Source organism: Apteryx mantelli, chromosome 9, assembly GCF_036417845.1.
Source record: "Apteryx mantelli isolate bAptMan1 chromosome 9, bAptMan1.hap1, whole genome shotgun sequence".
NCBI lineage: Eukaryota > Metazoa > Chordata > Aves > Apterygiformes > Apterygidae > Apteryx > Apteryx mantelli.
This window is the reverse complement of record NC_089986.1, coordinates 18917122-18936707: the sequence shown is the minus strand read 5'-3', so window position 1 is coordinate 18936707 and position 19586 is coordinate 18917122. Positions and strand designations below refer to the sequence as shown.

At 39.2% G+C, this 19586-nt stretch overlaps 1 protein-coding gene across 4 annotated transcripts in view; it reads right to left on the bottom strand.

Annotated features, from left to right (window-relative positions):
• GK5 (glycerol kinase 5) overlaps positions 1 to 19377 on the bottom strand; it is a 30659-nt gene extending 11282 nt beyond the window's left edge. For 2 of the 4 annotated variants that reach the window (XM_067301866.1, XM_067301867.1), the window contains exons 1-11: positions 16352 to 16535; positions 15463 to 15556; positions 13172 to 13247; positions 12636 to 12729; positions 11556 to 11687; positions 9945 to 10020; positions 8503 to 8564; positions 8340 to 8413; positions 7943 to 8003; positions 6655 to 6781; positions 2656 to 2760 (exon numbers count right to left, since the gene is read on the bottom strand). In XM_067301866.1, the coding sequence (XP_067157967.1) occupies positions 2656 to 2760; positions 6655 to 6781; positions 7943 to 8003; positions 8340 to 8413; positions 8503 to 8564; positions 9945 to 10020; positions 11556 to 11687; positions 12636 to 12729; positions 13172 to 13247; positions 15463 to 15556; positions 16352 to 16483 (1033 nt within the window). In that variant the 5' untranslated portion in view covers positions 16484 to 16535. Of the gene's footprint in view, positions 1 to 2655; positions 2761 to 6654; positions 6782 to 7942; positions 8004 to 8339; positions 8414 to 8502; positions 8565 to 9944; positions 10021 to 11555; positions 11688 to 12635; positions 12730 to 13171; positions 13248 to 15462; positions 15557 to 15986; positions 16039 to 16351; positions 16536 to 18933 lie in introns of those variants that run through there. The other 2 variants (XM_013944380.2, XM_013944379.2) reach the window with 2 other exon arrangements.
• Positions 19378 to 19586: the final 209 nt, after the last annotated feature.

Here is a 19586-nt window from a genome sequence, read left to right as displayed (position 1 = left end):
AAACCAACACTCCTCCTGTATTTCATTTCCCTTAGTCACATAAAAAAAAAAATCCTATTTAGATATAGACTAAATTCAAAAAGACACTCTCCTATCTTTTATACTATAGCCTCTTAATCTTCACATCCTCTAAGAGGGCCATTAGTTTTCTAGACAAATAGATATAAATGGGAATCAAGAAGGCTAATAACAGCACTCCATAAACATATTAAAAACCTAGATGTTGCAAAACATAAAACATTTTTTCTCCCAGGATGTTGTTGTCAGCCCAAGCACCAAATGACTACAAAGTTCATATTACTGACCATGTTTTATCAACAGACTTAATATTTTTATGAATAACTGACATCGAAGTACAAATAAGGTAGGTCCTAATACCACCTCTTTGATATACATTACTTTTATTCGTCTTCCAGCCTGATGCCTCTCCCTTCAAAACTATCTACAGACATCCCCTCTTTAGCTCATTCTTCACCCAGAGGCAATTCTTATATGTACATCCATCTTCTGTAGTTTCATTAATAATTTCCTTATGTGGCCACATAACATGTTTTACAGAAGACTACATAAATTAAGTCTATTGCTTTTTCTTGTCTAACAAGTAAATTCTCCTATCAAAGACAGGTTAATCTAGCTCAACTTACCCTCAGAAAACCTATGTTGGTAATTTAATAGGAGTTTCAATTTACTCCTGTATCATTAATAAATTTGTTTGAAAGCTTTGCAGTCTACAGGGCTAGGACTAATAAGCCTAAACCACATCTTTTCCTTTTTGTTATAGTTGCTATTATTGAACTACATAGTACCACTATGGCAGAAGAGAGGGTGAAAAAAAAAATAATAAGATGAACTTCACCTTGCAATTTCACATATCACTATTTTGAAACCCTTAGACAGAAGTGATCTGATCCCACTAAAAGAAGCCCATTAAACTAAGTTTGCCCTGCTGCAGAAATTCCTATTTCCAAACTTTCACTCCTATTACATATCTCACCTTCACCACGTAGAGCCTCATCCTCCTTACCAAAAACTCAGTTCTGAGGCCATTAGCTTACCTTAGGTTCCTGCCCAATCATTTCGGTAGAGCAAAAGTTTTACCCTTCTCTTTTGCTGCTGTAAAGTTGACAAAAATTTCTGTACTTGATATCATTTTCTATCCCATACTGGTCCTTCCAGTTAGCATTCCTATAGATACCTGTTTTTTCTTAGAATATTGTTAAAATTCAGCTTCTCTGCAATCATATTTCCAGAAAACAAAGATCTTGCTTATTAGACAGTTTATAGCAATACACCTACTTTTTTTTTCCTCCCTCTGCAACTTCCAAAACTTTTGCCCATGGTAATAACAGTAGGTCGCTTCTATTTCAGTACTGGCTGGCTAAAAATCCTTTCATACCACTTGCCCTGGATATGCCAATAATAGCCATGTGAATTTTAGCTAGCAAGCTTATACATGCAGAACTGATACCTTGTATCTGTAGAAGCAAACTGTGTGTTGAACTGAGTAATTTGCTCAAAAACTAGTGGCTGTTACTTCTTAGGCTCAGTCAAAAGTTGAATGATGAAGACCTGAGGATCAACTCAAATTGTATTTAATCCCTAAGGGCATATACTTGTGCAATTATGCACACACATGTGGGACTTTGGGAGGAGCTGTGCTTCCGGAAAATCTTGCTCAGATATTCCAAAATTTGGAAGACTAATTCCTTCTTTGCATCTCAGTCCAAGTTAAGTAGATTATCAGAGCACTGAGAAAAGTTGTCCTATAAACAACCAGCAGTTCTGAACATCAGCTACCGGAGTGCTGGCACTTTTCTTAGTCTTTTTTAACTGCTATGCAAATCTTTTCATTATAGAATAGCTACAGCCAAAAGACATACTTCTTCCATGTGAAGCAATGCATACAGCACGGTTACTCCTAAAAGCAAAGTTCTTTAAATCATGTTCCTATAAATCAAAACTGTTGATTAATTCTTGAAATATAGAGCTACTGCTCTCTCAAAAGCATTCTATCAGTAATCAGCTTTAACCTAAATCTCACCCAACAGAAGACTAACTATAACAAGGAAAGCCTTAAGACAAACGCTTGTGAAATACAGCATTTACAGTCGTGCTACCTGGATTTCAGTTTCCGTGCTTCTTCTCAACTAAAAATTCAAGTCCAAATAACAAAACAGTGCATCTACTAACTTCAGACAAGTCTCCCTTATACAAGTCTCTCTTACACAATTTCTATTCAAGTTTGTCATGTTCAGGATAATGCAAGCAAAGAGTAAAGTATTTCAGGAAAACAAAAGCCCACATACGTAGGAGGGAGTGAGAGATTGAGAGTATGAAGAAGAGATAACTATGCAAAGCCAAGACATTAACTGTGTACAAACTAACCTAAGGCATTTTAGGAGAACAGAAGTCAATTCTACTTCATTAATCAGTTTCAATTTTCAAATAAAGAAAACTTACACTAACACCTACAGTAAATGCTCTCAGTACAGAACCTACTAATGAGATTGTGGATTTCCAGTGTCCAAAACATGTAGGCTATTTTCTTCAATCAGAGACAATAAAACCAAGTCCAATATCATGACTACAACCCTATAAAGCAGTTTCTTAAAAATAATGTATTTTACTCTGCTATAAAATTTAAGAACTACTTACTTATTTCATGTGCCCATTTTATGGCAGTGCCGGTGTTTGGTATAGAGCCTTCAGTTAAATAAACAACTTCTTCCCCAATCTTCCAACCAATCAACGGATACAAGCCTTAATTATTTTCCATGAAACAAAATAAAAACACCTGTTAAACGCTTCCAAGAAAACATATGCAAAAACCCCCAACAGTAAACCCAACAAATAAAAATGTAGTTTTTGTTCACTTCCTTTACAAAATTCAAGCTAAAACATCACTGATATAGGTTAAACTTTTTGTTTAAAATTTAAATGACAGAAGTGAAAAAAGACTTGAACGTTAATTTATTAAGCCAAAGTTGAGCTAAAAATCACTATCCAATTACAAACAAAAGGTCTTTAAACTAAAGAGAAGAGCTATTGGCACATAAATTTTCAAATGTAATTTTTTTAAAACAAATTAAATAAGAAATTGTATATATACTTTTAAAAAATATCAATGTTATCCTATCTTATTAAATCCATCTAGTTTTCCCCAATGATTTCCAAGTCTGAATTTTCTTTCCCAAAACATAAAACATGAGGGTTGGGCTTCCCTATGGAAAACAGTCAGATAAAAACAGACATATAAACAAAGAAAAAAAACAACACAAACTTATAACATAGATCCTATTCATAGGAGAGAATGAAACAGTGATATACTTTCTAAATTCCTTTTTGAATATACAGTGCTTCCTCATATAGAAAGCAAAAAAAGAAAATGAAAAGTTTCACGATTTGTCCATCACTGTGCCCACAAAGGTTACTGCCATTAACTATAGCGTTTTACCTACATATTTGCCTAATATAAAAAACATAACAAACAAAACCCCAAACTCATTAAAAAAATTTGGTAGCTGCAGACAAAGCATGTCACAAAAGATTAGCACCTCCATGGTTTACAGGAAGGGATCTGCAGGACGTTATGATTTCCAATAAATAGTTTTGGCTTTGCAGTAGTTTAGGAAAAATGGAACATTTTTGAAAAAGGACAGTACTTTTTCCTCCTTTTCTCTAAGGAAAGTAGAAATACTTTCTACTAAGAGGCCAAACTGTTAGTTTATTTGAAACTATATTACAGCATCTTCCAAAGTTTTGTCTGCTGGAAGGTACTATCACATTTGGAAATAAACAGCCAATAATGAGGATAAACCCAATAATTTAGTCCCCCGTCCCCCCCAGGAAGTGTTGAAACCTTAAAAATAAATAAATAAATAGAGACTTATTACTTCAACAGTCAACATGAACACAAACAACTTGTTTGACATGTTAGTAGGAACACAGAACACAAGCCCCTGCAGAGTATCTCAGCTTTACTTTGTAATAGGCATAGCTTCAAAAATTCAAAGTCTTCAGGCACCTGCCAAACTGAAAAGAATACCTTTGCCAAATAACCCTTCCACAGTATGTTAGCTGTATGGTTAGGTATGACAGAAAACAACTGCCTAATGCTAGAGCAAAAGGACTTAGCATCTAGTCGACCAGTGGACATTTTCCCAGGTCTGCAGCTTGACAAATTGTTTCTTTAGGTGGTCACTGCAATAAAATCGTCACAGGGCCCAAGTACCACAACTGTCTTTCAAGCCAACTTGAAGTAAAAAGAGCATCCAGACCTTAACTGACCCTGTTCAGGACTCAGAGATCATGGGTAATGCAACAAAGCTAACTGAGCCCCAGTAACTACAGGACCAGAAAAGCATCACAAGGATCTAGGGATTCTCTCCACTCCTTGCTTAGTACCCAGGGCATTGTTATTGTTATTGCGTCCTATCTCCATTATCACAACATTTTTGTTTGTTTTTTGTAAAGCTGTAGAAGCACAATAAAAGCATCTGAGTCCTAGAGATGTAACCTTTCCCTCCTTATTAATTCTTGAAAAGATCTCAGCTTGTTGACCACGGTTTGATTGTTCCATTTAGGAAAAAGGGAAGAAAACAGAAGTTGACCAGTATCATCCATATCCATTCCTTGCTTTATTTCTATCTGGTACAGAAGTAGTAGGGAAGAAGAAAACTTAAGTGTTGGGGACCAAAAAATTTGGAACTTCAGGGTTTCTCTCTCTCCTAAGGGTGATTCAGGCCAACACTGGTATCCTTATACTCCCAGATCACAAGACACACGTATTAGTGCACTCCAGGAACTTTCTCAAAGAGAATTTGCTGATGTATGTCTCTCATCTTTAGTTTGCTTGCCCATCTCCAAATGAGTGGCACAGTAGTACTGGAGTACTTTCAGAAGCTTGGTTAGTGCAGAAGTCATTCTGCTGCTTACCAGGAAAAATAATCAGCAGTGCCTATTTTAGATTTAAGTTTGCCTCTTGATTAGAAAAAGTGATATACACCTCTCCTGATCACTGGTGCAGGTCTCCTTATAATCTTTATTTTCTGTTGAAGATGAAGCTATGAAGAAGCAGGACCCAAGAACCCACTGAGCCAAGAGTGCTGGAGAAGAACAGCTAATCAGGGTCAGACAAGTCTATTAGTTGGCCTTCTTGAAGATCCTCACACCAAAGTCTCTAGCACTGTAGTATCTAATCTACCTCTATGGAACTGATCAATATGTTGACACATTATTTACATAAGCAGAGAATGCACTTGGCATGACCACAGTTAATAAAAACTATCAGACTGTTGGAGAGGTAGACTTTAAATCTATACCTCATGCTGCCATCACTGAATTGTGAAAAACATTATTACTTGAGTTTTTTTTTTTTTTTTTTTTTTTTTTTAACTATCACATATACCGATTACATGTAGTTCAGAAACTAGAACAGCAGCTAATGAAAAGCTTGCAGGAAGATTCTGCAGGGATTCATCTTGCAGTCTTAAATACATATGTCAACTTTAAAGATAGAACATAGATTACATTTTATGCTTAGGGCACTGAAAAAACTAAGTGCCTACCTTGTCCTATTAACCTTTTTCCCGTGCCATGTGAAAGCCACAAAACAGGGGAAAATAATTTTAACACAAATAATAAAGCCTAAAGCAGTAAAAGTTTCATAGCATTGACTTGAAAGATTTCAACTCCTAGCAGATCACAATAGCCGAAGGTTTTCTTGAGACAAAACAAAATGGAAAAACCTTACCATATGTTTTTCTATTACATTTCTACGGACTACGTAACGTTGAATTCATAAGTAGAAATATCATCAAAATGATATCATTAATTAGCCTAAAAAGCACTTGGATTCAAAACAAAATAAAAGTCAGTGCTACTCAGTTTTGATAAATCTCAACTATTTGCCATGTCCCTTCTGACTCCAGCTGGTAAAAGTCTCCTGAGCAGCAGTCTCCACTCCATTTTAAATTGTAGGCTTCTAGAAATCAATAGCTGTTTAAAAATATTACAGACAGTGAGAGACAGAGTATGAAGGCAAATGTAATTCAGTATCAGCTGTTGCTCTCTTGATGAATAGCCACCTACAACAAATGAACGAGCTTGACAGACCACAAATGTTCATAACTACAAAATCTTAACACACTGGAAAGACAGTGGGGAGCCCACTTCTGGCATTTTAAAGGAAAAATAATTGCTCATCCTGCATATCTCACCACAGGTACTCCAAATATAAGGGCTCAAGAAGTGGAACTTACAGACATCCACTGGAATATTTTGATGTGAGAAGACAGAGCACAAATCCCCTTTTTCTCCATTCCTGTACTGTGTAATACTGCTATCAAGAAATGGGGAGAAAAAAGAAAAAAAAAAGAAAAAAAAAAGAACAAGGAAGGATGCAGGCAGCTGACACAATTATTAGTGATGCTATTCAAATTCTCTTTTTGAGAAGTATATTTCAGGATAACCAAAATTTACACTTCTAATTAAAAATTTCCACAGTCTTCTGTTCTGAGAATGTTTTCAAGCTGTCTTTCTACAGCTAAAGACATAAGGAAAACTGTAACTGCATTTTATCCCTTTTTGTAACCTCATTATTAAGAGCTGTAAAGTCACATAAAATATTCTAAACTCAAAATTTCACCAGCTTACCTCTCCATGATGAAAAGAAATTTCCCCCAGTATTGACGTTCCAGAAAGCACCTGTTCCCATAGTCAGTTTAACATCTCCAGGGTGAAAGCAGCATTCTCCAAACATGGCTGCCTGCTGGTCAGCTACCTGCCACACAAACAAACAAAAATAGTACCATGTTAACAACAAATCTACAAAGCTGCTGGATTTTAAAATCTCAGTGTAATTGTTTCAGAGTTCTGAATATAAATAACCATTCAGAAACAAAGTGAACATTAAGAAAGGACTTCTATCCAACTTCTTAGATATTTGTAGGCCCTTCTAACAATCACATTAATCACTACAATTGAATTATATGAGGTTTAGACTCTATGAATTTTAGCAGTATCACTTGCAACACTGAAAAATGTGTTATGGAAACAAAAACAAACATTTGATGTTTTAGCATTTGACAAGAAGGATAAATGGGGATTCGGCAGTCTCAGGGAGCAGAAGACAGTCACTTGGCTTGAATTCCTTGTCCCCCAAAAACAAAGCTGAAGTTTGGAGGTCTCAACTTCCTTTTTCCCTGCTGCTACTCTTGCACCAAACTATTCCACTCTCATGTTTCCAATGATGATTGTTAAATGTCTTTGCTGCTGTTTGCTTCTCAGTGAAACAGTGAAGTTTACAGATAAGTTGATTTTACAATTCTTCTAAAATAGCTGGAGGAATTCATATTAGATGTGGTAGATGACATTTTTTTCCATTTAGCTCGGTTCAAACAGATTTTCCTACGAGCTATCACGTCATAAAAATAACAAGCTCTCCTCATCCAAATCATAACTATTGAGACAAGAAAGTATTATTCTCAGTGCATTTTAGGGAAGAAGGACAAAGGAAAAAAGTACAATAGGATCTATTAGCAAATACTCTTAAACTTGTGTAGAGTCCTACTGAAGTCAAGCCAGAATAGATCCCACTGCAAAACCGTTCCTAGAACTGATTTAAAGCCAAAGAGAAAGCCAGTGTCAGAGCTTGAGTAGAACGCAGCTTTGTTGAGTCCTATGTTCAGTGCTTAATCATACGGTCATCTTAGCTTTATGGACCATAAACTCTAAAGATCTCTTTTCATTCGCTGTTCTTTTCTCTACTTCTTAAGTTGTAAACTGAGTTTTTGAAGCAAAGTTCAACAACCAATTCTACTGTAGTTAAGTCATACAGAAAAAACAGAGAATACTTACTAAACAAGCAGTTATTAAATCAGAGCTAGATAAAAAGAATATAGGTACAAAAATATAGATTTAAATAAGAAAACTTTTCACTCACCAATGCCAGTATTGGAATAGGTACCCCAAATATTTCAGAGTCAGATGATCCAAAGTTGAAGCTTAAAACAAATGTTATGGAGAACCATCATAACATTAAATTGACTCTTTTGTGAAACCAAAACCCTAAAGATATAAGGACTGAATCTGCATCATATGTGGAAGGCAATGCTACTGACTTATTTTTAAAGAGAACATTAAAACTATCACTTTAAGAAAGACTTAGTAAAAATGAAGTTTTGGATGTAGTATCAAAAAGATACAGCTGCAAATAATCATAATTTAATTTATTTAGGTGTATTTATATATTACTTTATCTGTGCGGATTATACAGTGTTTTTCTAAAGCCAGCGAATTTAGTAGGTATCATATTCTTTTGAACAGGACTTCATAGTTACCTTGTGTCTTTCACCGGAGGATAAATAGACATTGGTATGGAAAGTAACCTAGACAAAGTGGGATTCCAACATTTCTGAAATAATATGGAAAAAGTAAAAACATCAGTGATTCTCTCAAAAGTATGACAAATAGCAACAACATTTTTTTTTGAACAACACATACCGTAAAGGGTTCAAAAATGCCTGTAGAACTGGCATTTGAGTAATCTGTAGCATATACAGAACCTACAATAAAAAAGGAACAAAGTAAGATTTCACATACCTAAATATTTAAGAGTCATTTGAAACATTCTTTTTTTGTAAACATCTCAATGATTCCCATTAAATATAAATTCAGTTTCTATAGGCAGAAAGTCACAATGATGCCATATACGCTCAAACAGAAAGTTTACCTCCCTCTCCTTAAATGTGCATGTATAATTACCTTATTTTGCTCATATGAAGCTGCCCAGAAGAGAGCCGATACTCTTGACAACATTAAGAACACTGATTGCATCAATGTCTATTATAATCTAAACAATTGCTCAGGCATTAGCTCTCACTCAGTTACTTATTCTGAGACAGGACCCTATAATTCTTCCATATTTGTGACAGGATTCTACGATATCCCGAACATCCACTGTTTGTGTACTGCAGATGCAGTTGAGCTCAGACACTTGCAGCTTTCCCACGAGAATATCTGTGACAAGAAGGACCTAATGATTTAAAAATCTCAGATGGTTAGGAGGCTGGATCACGAGGATGTACCTGGAGAGGCTGGGGGAGCTGGGTTTGTCCAGCCTGGAGAAGAAAAGGCTGAAGGGGTGGGAGTAGGGGAACTAACTGCTGTCTTCAGCTACCTAATGGGTGGCTTTAAATACAAGAGAGTCAGACTCCTCTCAGATGCGCGCAGTGAAAGGACAAAAGGCAACAATCATAAGCTGCAACAAGTGAAATTCCAGCTGGATGTAAGAAAAGGAATTTTACAGTGTGTGTTGTTAAGCACCTGAACAGGTACCCAAAGAGGTTATGGAATTTCCATCCCTTCAAGTAATCAAAGCTGGACTGGACAACACCCTGAGCAACCTGACCTAGCTTTGAAGATAGCCCTGTTTTGAGCAGGAGGTTGGACTGGATGACTGTAACTTTTTCCATGACTCTGTATACATGTTTCTGCCACCTAAAATCTAACATCTGATGGTAAACTATGCAGGCCTAACTCCTTCAGACTCCACTAGTAATATCTTGCCTCTTAGTTTAGTTTCTGAAAATTGCCTCCCTCTTGAGTAACCGATTATAAACAATTTTTCATTCTTCTGCATTCACAGGTACCTTTCTTTAATCAAGGCTAATTAGTTCCCATCTTCTCTAAATCTTAAGTGTTTAAGAGGTGATCATACTAAATAATTCTTTCCCTTCCTGACTACCCTTCCAGACAGGCCCAAAAAATAATTAGTTCTGAAATATTTTTATACAGTAAACTTCTGACAACATTCATCGATTATAACAAAAGCAAAATTGTCAAAATGTATTTGAATTCTAGGAAATAACAATGATATGTAATAAACATGATTGTTTAGATTTCAGGATGTTTTATACACATTTAAGATCAGCTCTAACATTTACCTTTAGTCAGCCTATATAGTAACCATGTGTCAATCGTTCCAAAGCAGCAGTTATTTTTTTTGGCAGCTTCCTCAGCCTGGGAACAAACAAACATACAAAAGAGCATTTACAACTGGATATAAGAGGAACACCGTTCCCCACCCCTTATCCCATTTTTTCTTCATGGGTAATAATATTCATGGCTTTAGAGAATAAGTCTCCAATTGCCAATATTTCTTCTAACAGGGATGATTCAGCTATACGAAATGCTTTTTCCCTGCACCTTAATTAACATTATCCTCCAGAACCACTGTTCTTGCTCCTAACAGAGGATAAACGCAGTTTCTTTTAGTTGCTGCCAAGGAAAGAGCATGAAGTGGCATCAGAGCCCTATGGTGGGAAACTTTATAGTCACAGTTATAACAGCGGTGAATAAAGAAAATAAGGTCCAAAGAATACTGCACTTTCTTGTAAAGTAAGAGAAATAGAAGGAATAAGTATATATTAAAATATGCACTTGAAAATCAAAAAAGGCATGGGTCCATCATCTTGTCTTATGTTTGTACAGGGTCCAAAACATTATTTTCCTGATTTTTTTCTTTAAAACAGAAAATTCAGTTTCACCTAATTTATACTAAATGATACTGTATACAGCTGGAGAACTCAGAAGGAAAACATACAAACCAAATCACAGAAAACATGACTGAATGGATTTTCCTCTATAATTAAGAGTCAGAAATTTTGAGCTTCTAGGTTTGATTTTCACCTATTTTAAATATCAACACCTGAGAAATTTATGGGAGAAAGTTCATCTTATGCTGAAGACTGAGCAGCTACATATTCTCTAATTCTGTAGTTTCATGAATTCATGAAATTCATTTTCCAATTCATGTAATTTCATACCTCACATTTTCAACAGGTCCATCAACACACCCAGGTAAAAATTATATTTGACATTCTCAATAGTTTTATGACAGCAAATACCAGACAAAACTCAAAAAAATTTTTTTTTCTTTACACAGAAAAGAAGAAAAAAGGATGATAACTGTTTTGTTAAAAAAATATGAAAATTAACATACAAAATTAAAAATACCCACAATTTATTAACATATTAGGAAAAAAAAACAAAAACAAAGAAAAGGGTAAGTATTAGAGCAAAAAAATAAAGCAGCAAATAGCTCAGAGTGTGCTCATTAGTCTATAGATTATTCCAGCACGAGGAATAAGGTAGAATAAGGTGGACTGGAAAGGTAATAGTGCCAGCTGAAAATAAATTCAATTGCCATAAGAAACTGAAGTGCAAACAACTTCAAAACAAAGTACAATTATTAAACCTAAGATTATATGAAGTGAAAGAAAGCAAGTTAAATGATTTGATTATGTTTCTTACACATGAAGAAAATTTCCTACTACTACATGTTTTCATACTCAAAGGGCAAAAGTTGAATAAGTGGAAATAGATGTTTTATAGGTAGATATGCTCTGAATGCTACACAGATAAAAATAGTCTTTCATTCTGGTTTCTTTGAGGAAAAGAACAAGCAGAACAAGACTGAACAGGTTACAAGCAAGCCAAGTCACTAACCATTATTCTGACTGGAAAAAGTTATTATTTTTCCTTCTACAGCTTACCTCATGTATGTTTTTAAAAACCCATGACAACTTCAAAGAAGCTTGTTTTGTTGAAAAAGTAAAAGAACTTGGAGCCAAGTATCGATCATTCCCAGTCAAGAAATGAAGCACTGTAAAAATAACATGGATTACCTGTTTCAAAAGAAAAGAGTTAACTAAATTTTTAATCTCTTCCTTTAAAGATTTCTGATCAGTTAATGCTTAAGGATGATAACACAGATGAAAGTAGCTGACATGATATTAGATCAGAATGCTAAAATTCTGTTAGAGAATCCTTACACATATAGTTTTTAAGCGTTCTCATGATTCTAATAGCTGGAACAATACACAGAGGAGCTGCACTTATCAAGTCTGTTTTACTGACTTCTGCTGGCATACCGACAGACTGGTCTGCATTACAAAAGGTAGTTCACCTCTATGACTACAACATGCAGTGTGGTTGAGAGAGTTGCATACCATTACTCCAATGAAAGCGTCCCTAGAATAGGTAGATTCAGTCATGTTTTAATAGAGATGTTAATCAAAATTTCATTCACAAAAAAAAAAAAAAAAAACAGTGGCAAAATCAAGAATATAACTTATTATTGTGGATGTGCTAGTATTATACTTACAGAAAAGTAACTTCAGTTTTTTCACTTAGAGTGAACCTTTCTCTTTTAAAAGTAAGAAGCAGAAACCATGAGAAGCATAAGACATCCCTTCTCCAGATAATCTGAGCAAAGAGTACATTAAAAGAGTCTACCCAAAACCAACCAACCAAGAACTAGCTACATCCAAAAAATATGCCTTAACAGTATTAACATGCAACATTTTCATACAGCAAAAAGACTAAAAAGTAACAAAATATGACAGACCTACAGATATCTTTTCCTGTAACGAATTATCTTTAGGTTATCAACACTGCATTTTTTTCGGTACCATTTTCCACGCTAATCTTGCCCAGTTTCTTTTTAATTGTTCTTAGGCCACAGCATGTTAACAGGATATTGGCAAGATTTAATATATTACCCTTGCTCTTCATAAAATGAAACAGCTTAAATGTGTTCAAAGCAGCATCTGTCTTAGACAGTACAGTTTTACCTTAAGCAGAAGGGACCTATTCCAGGAATTCACAAGTTCAGCACATCTCAAGTCTTGCCAGCTTATAAAATTATGAAAAGGTTTCCCTGTCCTCCTGAAAAACAGTATTTGAACATTTCCATTAGAAACTACAGAAATACTCTGCCCAAAAAATCAACATCATGCACTATTTCCGATACGGACATTTAACACTAGCTTGATTCCTAAAATACATGCATGTACTCCTTCTAGATTTGAGTTAGTAATAGACACTTGGACACCTTTGGTGTAAGGCTTCTCACCAGAATCAAACAGCAGAAGGGAAAAACAGAAAATAACATTTTTTTCAAAGTACAAAGAACAAAACAAAAAGGACATAAAATTATAAACTGTTCTGAACTGCTTTAGACTCTCTCTACAAATGCAGCAGAAGATGACTGACTGCTGTTTGCTGTTCCAGGTTGTGGTTTGACTTGAGTTGAGGATTCCTACAAGTATTTACATCCAGTCTACGGCATGAATATGAACTCATTTTAATCAACACACTACATACATACTTGTGCCATGTAATGAAAGTTGACCTCTGTGTTGAGATGCCAAGACCAGCAATTTGCCGCATCTGAAGTCCTGCAACTAAAATAAGCCAGAAATGCAATAAATTAAAGGAACTGACAAAAATATCACATTTCTAGGATAACAATAAACGTATGAAACGCTTGGGAAATAAATAATTTAATAGAATATAGATATTTAAAACTTGGCCAAATTTATCCCCAGCAATCCTCAAAGCAGCTCTGGTCAGCTTTCATAGTACTTCCATGCATGCTTGCAGAAGCAGAATTATGTGAAAAGAATACGCATTAAGAAACTCCACTTAAATGACAGACAATGTACTTTGCTGAAAGTACTGTTACTCTGAAGATCTCTCAACTCTCAACCTATTTATCTGAGCAAATCTTTGGTTAACATGTACATCTTTGGTTTCATGTACAAAGTTATTTGTTTGCATAAGTACTTACTGCAGACCCTATGAGTGACAACTAAAGATGTGATTTCATAGCGAAAGGGGACATCCCGCTCTGCCCACCTCTGCATGCATTTCTGCCCCTTCCCTTATGAGAGTCTTGCACTCATGCAGTCAAACAGTATCAAGCCCCTCCTCCACTCCCCCCAGTCAGCTGAAAATCAAATCAGTGCTTTCACAAGACTCCCTGTTGCCACTGACTGCAAAGGTGTTGCAGGTAGTGGCAGTATACGGGAGGAGGACTCAGGAGTAGGTGGCATGATGAAGGCAACATTTCCTTTTCCTTACCAGCTGGGTCTAAACTGAAGGCAAAACTGTATCAGTATTGCTGCAGCTCACTGCTGATTAAAGTGGCATTTCTTATCCCTCCCCATCTCCACAAGCTGCATGCTCCCACTTTCCCTGTGCCACCTGTGATACTCTCTGGATTACTCTGTCAGCAGAGCCAACTTCCGTTAAAGAGAAAAACAAAACAAAAAGATAAAGTGTGGATAGTTTTCTGCTGAGCTGATGAGCTAAGCTGTCCCATGGAAAGGTTGAACAAGCACCAGACCAAGCGTGAGAGTGGGGTGAGACCATGCAGCCAGGAACAATTTCCACCTTTGGGCAGCACTGAGCTACATCAGCTCATCCACACATAGAACCCTATACTTTAGCTTCACAAGCCCTGCAAATAAAGTTGTTCCTGCCTTTTTTCTGCTTTCAGACCTTCGTTTCTGTCTCTGGTACCATACCCTCTCTTGTACTAACACAAAAATTTATGCAGCTCTGCTGGCATAAACAACTGTGCAGTGATTTGACTCAGAAAACTTCTCTGGACTTGAAACAACCCTGACAAAAGAAGCAGTTCCACCCGCCCCCTTCTTACAGGGGTGTGTAGGCTTACGCTTACTTACGCTTTTTGTTACACAAGCACGGCTTGCTGACAGTGCTCGCAGCTTGGCCACAAGGAAAGCTTCCCCTTTTAGAAGCAGGGGAAGAATCCTGCTCCCCGATTTGCCCTACAGACTGGGAGGGCAGGAAGCCAGCAGGCCTTTAGTGGTCAGGGTGGCATGGCTTTTCTTGCGACAGACCTGTCACGGCTGTTAAGAACAAAGCCCCAGAGACCCAGGTAATCAGCTGCAGCTTACACCTGGCAATGGTTACTCTCCCCATCTCCTAGGCTGCCTTCCAGGCTGGGGCACTCTGAGAAAGCAAGAGAGGGTCCAGTTGATGGGTCCTTGGCATCTGTGTGGTACAGGAAGTTATTCAGCCTGGATCTTAGCATGCTGGAGCTGGTATAGTGGGAAAGCAGTGGGAGTTCTGGCAAGTGAGGAGTGCCTGGTTAGAGCAGGGGGAATATCAGGTTGCAACAGAGAAACGGAGCACAGCTATGCCGCACCCCCTTTTCACTCTCACACACTCACATTCACACACTCACAAAGTGGCAGTAGAATAAAGAACGGGGAATTAAAGGAGGAAAAAAGCCTATTCTTTGTCCATCTACATACACAGAAGCATTTGGGGGAAGAAAGAAGAAAGGCACTAGGGAATGATGCATAAAGAAAAAGCTGGAGCAACAGGGAGCTGTCACCCACATGTAAATCCAATATGCACACTGCTGCTCATTCAACTTCAATCCTAATCTGGGTCCACTTAAAAAAAAAAAAGTAATTGAATAGTCCTATTTTACATAATTGAATAGGCCTTAAAGTATGCTGTAGTCCTGTACTCAACAACAAATTGTCAGTGCATGACATTTTTTATGAGTAAAAATAACCAACAGCTTAACTATTTTTAATGAATATAAGCAATTTCTTTCTCAGAAACTTTTTAAGCCATTACCTTGTACAGCCTCTTTTACTGCACCAATAAATTGACTCCAAAGAACTTCAGGATCTAATTCAACCCAGCCAGGATGAGGATAAAGTGACTCAATCTGTTCACAAAAGATAAAGAGCACTATCATATAAGAGACCTTGTTCACAGAAACCACGGTTCTTAACAAAAGTCTGTGCAATACAAAAAAAAAGTTTCTGAATTTATTCTAAGAGGAGAATACGTAGTTGAACGTGGGTGCCTGATCTCCAGAAGTCCTTGTCAGTTCTGAGACAATAAAATAGCCTAAAACCCCAGGAGTTAGAGAGCCTGTAGGCCCATCTTTGGTTCCTGAATTTTAGGAACCTGGGTTTCTCCGGGAGCACCGTGGCGCTGAGCTGGGGCTGCTGCGGGGCCCCTGGGACGATGCCTCCGTGTGGGAGCAGCGCGCCAGGCCACGAGCCGGACACCCGCCGGGTCTCCAACCGGAGCCGGGAAGAATTATAGTAAAACTATCCCCTTTCGTCCCCAAAATCCATCAGCTGCCTTACGCTTCCCATCGCTGCCATCTTTTCTTTGCAACAGCAAGCAGCAAAAGACAGTCCATTCTGGAGACCCTCCCGCCCCAGAAGCACGAGCTCCACAAGACGGAACCAGGCAGGAACTCGCACCCCCCCCACGCGCAGCGCGACGCGGGTAAGCGCCCGGCCCGCGCGACTCGCGGCTCCGCCGCACCGGCGCCGCCTGCAGAGGGGGCGGGAGGCCGCAGCCCTCGCGCGCGGGCAGGGCACAGGCCGCGGGCGAAGCAGCGCTGCCGGCGGCCGCGGCCGGGGCCGGGCGGGTCCCGCTGCCTGCGCGCCTCTGAACAGCGCCCTGGCGGCCGCCGCCCCCGCCGCCTCAGGCCGCCCCCGTTCACCTTGCGACAGCTGGAGCCCCTGACGGCGGCCGCCCGGTCGTAGACATGGCACTTGAGCACCGTGCTGCCCACGTCCACCCCCACCACGAACAGGGCGGCGGCGGCGCCGCTCTCCCGCTGCCCGCACGGCATCGGCGGCGGCGGCGGCTGCGCGCGGAGGGGCGATGGCGCACTGCGGCCGCGGCCGCTCGCCACAAAGCCGCCTCCCGCCGGCCCGGCCCCGCGGCGGGGAGGGGAGGGGAGGGGCGCGCGGCCGCGCGGCCTATGGGCGCGGGGCGGGCGGCGGTGGGAAGGGCCCGCCCGCCCGGCAGGTGCCGCGCCACCCCCTCGCCTCCCCTCCCCCCCCCCCGGGGCGCCGGCGGCCGGGCGAGGCCTCGGGGCGGCCTGCGGCAACGCTGCCGCCCCCGCGGCGCCGGCACCGGCGTTTCAGCCCGCCGAGCCCCGCCGTCACGGTCACGGCCCCGCCGAGGCCGCTTGCTGCCGGAGCCCGCAGAACCATCGAGGCCCAAAGCCGCAGGGATCCGTACGAAGGACAAGGGGACGCGTTCAGAAATGAATTCCTGAACAGATCGAGCCTTTCGTGGGTAAAGCTGTTTGGAAGTGAATTTAGAAATTCACTTCGAAACAGACTTGCACACAAGGCTCAATTACCACATTTTAAAGGGTTTCTAAAATAATTCAGTGAGTGCCACTGGAAAGTTTTTTCACCACGTTAATAAAATATTTGCTCCCTCTGTGAGCAAACACCCAGCTTAAACCCCATCCCTGCTTACAGCAGCACCAAATGAAAAAAACACCTGCTAAGAGCCCGCTGTTGGCAACAGCAACTCGGTACGGCTGCTCCTGGGATTGTCACTGCAGACGGTGAATTACACCCCGTGAACAAATTCAACCGAAAACTTCATTTGCAGAAAATCATTTGTGCCACTTACCTTCCTTCGTATAGGGAAATACTTAAAAAGATTGGTTTTGGAATAGCAAACAGGGAATAGTGGTAGAAAGGGCCCCTTCTCCACCCTTGGATGGAGAGGTTGCTACTAAAGAGGAGCAACCAGAACCATCCTCAATTAGGCAATGAAATTCAGGATGTTGGACCCCAGACTAGTGTCAGTAGAATTTAGTTTTAACCCCATTTAATCAGAAGAATTAGTTAATTAGTTTTAACCCCCTCATTTACTAGGAAAAGCAAAAGTAAAATACTTTTCCCCTCGTTCTTTTGTTTAGTCCCTCTTACAGAAAGCTGCATTCCAAGCAACACTTTTATGTCCTCTGATCTTGAAACCAGCAATACCAATGGCAGTGAAAAGCACATTTGGACAGATTCCCCACCGCACGCCGTCGGCGACCTCTGCAGCTGCCCGAGGTTGGGATTAGGGAGGATCTGAGCCATCAGGCAGCCGCAGGCACGGCCGCCCTAACTCCCCTCCTTAAGGAGCAACTTGTTGAAAGTCACAACCTCTTTGACTTGTCTTTCTTATTGAAAATTCAGGTCTTTTATTCAGTCTTAGAGATTTTGAGAATCTATAGATAGATAGAAAACTACCAGATTTATGTCAGAAAGGTATCAAGTACATTGTATCTCACTGAGATTATTCTTCAAACTATTTTAACTTTTCTGTTGTTTTGGTAATAATTATTTAGAACTCATAAAGAAAGTTCCCTGAATAAAATTTAACATGTGTGGCTGGTATAGAAGACTAAAAATTCTCTCTAAACATTTAGAATCTAAAGCTTAAATAAAATAGGGAAAACGCATCCTGACATCCTTAATGTTTTTAGCATAAAAATATAAGTGGGGGCATTTCTTTGCAAGACAAAGTGGAACTTCAAAAAGAAAACAGAGGTGCAAATTACTTTTTTCTTTTACAAATACATACTCCTCTGATTCACTGTATTGCATGGAAATGACTGTAAAATGATTTCTTCATGCAAGTCTTAAACCCCATTCCGTAAACTAATAAGAACTTAGATGAATCATGACAAGGAATACCATATAAACTTTGGACAGACACTAACGTGACCTAAGTTGCGTAGCTGCAGTCTATCATCAGTCTCAGTTATATACCACGTATTAAAATTGCTCAACTTAAATAAGAGATTTATGAAATATAAATTCTATATTCTCATTCTAATTGCAATGGGATACAAGCAATGCAATAAAGGCGGCAACCGTTTTTCCGACATACATAGCTTGTCCATACATGACTTATCTTGCATTAGCTTACATTATTTTGTTATAAATATTATAATTTCTCCACAGGCATTATTTCCTTACCCAAAAATCTCTATTGCCCTCATAGAAAAAACTATGACAGTTTTTCAGTCACCAATATGGGCAAAGCCCCAGCCTGAGTTTAGCACAGACCAGAACACATTCATTTGCAGTGAGGATGCACTGACACCCTCCAAAGCTATTTTATACTGCACTGCAACCCTGACGAACCAACCTGTATAACCTCTACGAGACAGCCATCCTGGTCTGCCAGTTTAAATAAGAGCATGCATGTGCCATTTTACTGTTCCACTGGGCAGAGAATTCACATGCCTAGAGTCACATACCAATTACTGCAGCGGCTATTTACCATACTTCTGCATCTTCTATGTTGAAATCCTCAGTTTCTTTGGTCTCTGGAAAGTGTGACAGGTCTTATCTTTTACTGGAATATCAAATCAAATGAAGGAGTGGATGCACTCCAGGGAGTCGTCCAACACTGTAGCAAAGGAAAGGAGTTATTAAGTAAAACCAACCAAACAACAGAACATCAGGGACAACGAGCTCATCTCTGGCAGAGATGACCAAACCTGCATCACGAGTAATTTACACTGAATGTTTGTAAGCAATAGCATCGTGCTCAGCATGTTTCAGTCAGCAACAAATACACCTTGGAGAACACCAAGCCAAACAGTTTTGCCCCAGTTATTAAAATAGGCCTTGAGAGATGGAGCACTAAAGATTGCAACTACTAGAAAGAGAACTATCTTGACATTTTCTAGGACCGGGACCTTTCCAAATTATTAATTAAAATGTATTTGTAACAGAAAACAATTTCAACAATTTTTTTTAAGGTACTCTCAGATGCATTTCTTTTGTGCAACTGTTAAATAGGAGCCTCTTCCCTTGCCCCTGGGCTTCTGGTGCGAATCAAACTTGCCACCTGCCAAGCTAATAGGATTTCAGCTACTGAAATCTAGGAGAACAAGACCCAAAGCTTGTAACTCTTGCTTTTTCTCTATG